Source organism: Micropterus dolomieu, linkage group LG12, assembly GCF_021292245.1.
Source record: "Micropterus dolomieu isolate WLL.071019.BEF.003 ecotype Adirondacks linkage group LG12, ASM2129224v1, whole genome shotgun sequence".
Taxonomy (NCBI): Eukaryota; Metazoa; Chordata; class Actinopteri; order Centrarchiformes; family Centrarchidae; genus Micropterus; species Micropterus dolomieu.
In genome coordinates this window covers 24,373,483-24,376,502 of record NC_060161.1, presented here as the reverse complement: position 1 = coordinate 24,376,502, position 3,020 = coordinate 24,373,483, and the positions used below count along the sequence as shown (strand labels likewise).

Genomic DNA, 3,020 nt, shown 5'->3' with positions numbered 1-3,020 from the left:
GTGGGGTTCCAGATCGATACTGCCCAAAACACTGCAATAGGAGCCACAGCTGGAGCTCCTGGAGATGGTGTCCGTGTGGAGATCATTCAGGGAACCATCGAGACCCAGCAGGTGAGAAACGTTTTTAAGAGAAAATGGATTAAACCTTTTCAGACTAGAGATTTTCATATTGTATCAGCAATTATATTGGGGCATAAGAACAACTCTTAATAGCACGACTCCTGTTGTTTTGGACGTTTTTCTATCGTCATACAGTATATCGTCATATCGGACAGCCCTAATAGTAAGTATAGAGATAAGTTGAAAAATCTGTGGATTGTTCAAACACCATCAGATCACCTGCTCTCCTCCCAGGTGGATGCTCTGGTATCGCCCATGGTTGGCCATGATCCTCTCACTACCCGTGTTGGAAACACTTTGTTTGAAATGGTTGGACCCCAGCTGACAGCAATGTTTAGAAAGGAAGCAGAAGAAGAAATGACGCCTGGTGACACAGTCCTGGTAGAGGGTTTGCCTGGACTTCCATCTAATGCAGTGTTCTTCCCCAGCCTTGTTCCCTGGGATGATGACGACGATGGGGCTGCAGTTCAGGTAAAATAGAGGAAGAGTGTCTCAACTTGTTGTGTTTGTGTTTGTGAATACTGAGTCAGAAGCTGTTTCCCAGTCCTCTACACCATACTAATGTGTTTCCTATGCCTAACCTTAAAAATAACTAAATTCTTTCCAGGTTCTGAGACTGTGCATCAACAAAATCCTAACGTCTTGTGAGAACAGAGGGTTTGGATCTGTTGCGTTCCCCGTACTCGGGGCTGTGATTGCTCTGCGTTTCCCTGACAACGTGGTAGCCAGGGTTCTACTGGAGGAGGTCCATGAGTTTGAACAGAACCGAGCCGGCAGAACACCATTCATGGTCCGCATCGCCATCCACCCCAATGATGAAGAGTCTGTTGAGGTAATGAAAATGCATTGTGCACAGACACAAATTTATAGAGGCCAAATAATGATCCTAATGATAATGAGAGTGACTTATTTAGTGTGTCTTGATACCAGCACTCAAAAATAACACAATTTTATAAATGGCAAATCTATTCAAAATTATTACATGTAAATCTCATAGTTGAATAGTGTTGAAGTAATTAAACAGTATAACATATTTTGTGCACAAGATGCGGAATGTAATTGTTATAAACCCAATACTTCCTTGTCTCTACAGGTCTTCAAGTCTGTCCAGGAAACTTTACAACTCAAACGATTCACAAAAGATGTTCACCAACCCGACCATGGTGGGTATAGATATTATATCACAGAAAATAATCGGAATTCAGTCCTGTGGTACCCATTTGTTGTGCTTTTTAAATTAATATGTTACTTATTTACACCCAGATGTATTTGATATTATTAATATTTTACAATTTAATATCATAATATTGCACACCACTACTTGGGTGAATAGCAGAAGCTTTCTTTACTGGAACAATTCAGGTGATCTGTCAATGTTATGAAATGTATGTGACTGCTGTAACTCACCATGTCACAGATTTATATGGACATGGTTTATTGTTTATTTCCATCCAAATTAGCCATTGAGATTTCCCCTTGTCATTGTTCTCTTGTAGCGTCAACTACAAAGAGGATTGTCCTGCTGGGAAAAACTGGATCTGGGAAAAGCAACCTAGCTAACACCATATTTGGAGAGAAATTATTCACCACAAACCATTCACCCAACTCTGGAACAAGAACATGTCAATCTGAAACCAAATCTGTCAATGGAAGAAGCGTCACTTTGATCGACACTCCTGGTTTCTTTGATGCAGAAAGGTCTGAGGACGACATGAAGCCTGAGATAGTGAGCTGTATCACAGAGTGCGCTCCTGGGCCTCATGCTTTTCTCATTGTGCTGAAAGTGGAGAAATTCACAGAGCAGGAGCAGGCTGTCATCAACAAAATATGTCAATATTTCTCTGAAGATGCTCTAAAATATGCTGTCATTGTCTTCACTCATGGTGACCAGCTCCGTAAAGGGATGAAAATTGAAGAGTTTGTCAATCAGAATAAGAATCTGAGTGACCTGGTGAAGAGGTGTGGAGGCCGGTGCCACGTCATTGATAATAAATACTGGAAGAACAAACAGCAGAACAACTACAGGAGTAACCAGTTCCAGGTGGAAGACCTACTCAACACAATAGACAAGATGGTGATGGAAAACAATGGGGGCTGCTACACCAATATGATGTTTGAAACAGTAGAGAAAGAAATACAGAGAGAGGAAGAGAACATTAGACAGTCATCAGGAAACCTGCCAGTGGAAGAGATCAGAAAACAGGCTAAAACCAGAGTGTCCGAGAGGTTTCTGATCCAACTTGCAGGTACTGCAACAGGAGCAGTGTTTGGAGCTGTTTTTGGTGTGGCAGCCATGGTCCGGTTAGTTATCACAGTTATAACTAACTTTAAAGGAATAATGACACTTCCAGCAGTGGGAGGAGTGGTGGTAGGTGTGTCAACAGCAGGCTTGGCTGCAACAGGAGGAGTAATGGGTGGTATGATTGGACACAATGCAACTGAGGGAGCAAAAACACCATTGGAGGCAGCACAGAGGGCAGCTAAGGCTGTCATGGACAAAAGAAAAGATACACTTAAGCTGAGTTAGCTTTGTTTTGGCACCTGGGGGCAGCGGAACAACATGAAGACATGAAGACTTAACAGGTACTTTTGACTGATGAAGTCAAAGGCACCTATTATTTTTTATAAGTTGTTGTGCTACAGTAACCTATTTACATATCTAGCAGTTATAGAGCAGCATTGGCATTCATTTGGAGTTATGTTTCTGGCCACCCGGCGGTCATGTTTATCCAACATTCACTCTCCTTTTATCTCTGCTTTTGGCTCCACTAACTACAGGTTTAATTATCTGCTCTGTAGCTGCTAAATGCTCTACTATGATCACCAGCTCGTCACTATTTTTGTCTGCCGTTTGGTGCTGAGCACGTAGCGTACAGAGAATTCTGCTGAAAAAAACTGCT

General features: G+C 42.1%; 1 protein-coding gene across 1 annotated transcript in view; it reads left to right on the top strand.

Annotated features, from left to right (window-relative positions):
• LOC123979856 (protein mono-ADP-ribosyltransferase PARP14-like) overlaps positions 1-2,647 on the top strand; it is a 6,604-nt gene extending 3,957 nt beyond the window's left edge. Inside the window, exons 3-7 of the mRNA XM_046063966.1 lie at positions 13-111; positions 355-591; positions 728-952; positions 1,214-1,283; positions 1,617-2,647. Coding sequence (XP_045919922.1) covers positions 13-111; positions 355-591; positions 728-952; positions 1,214-1,283; positions 1,617-2,647 — 1,662 coding nt within the window. The remainder of the gene's footprint in view (positions 1-12; positions 112-354; positions 592-727; positions 953-1,213; positions 1,284-1,616) is intronic.
• Positions 2,648-3,020: the final 373 nt, after the last annotated feature.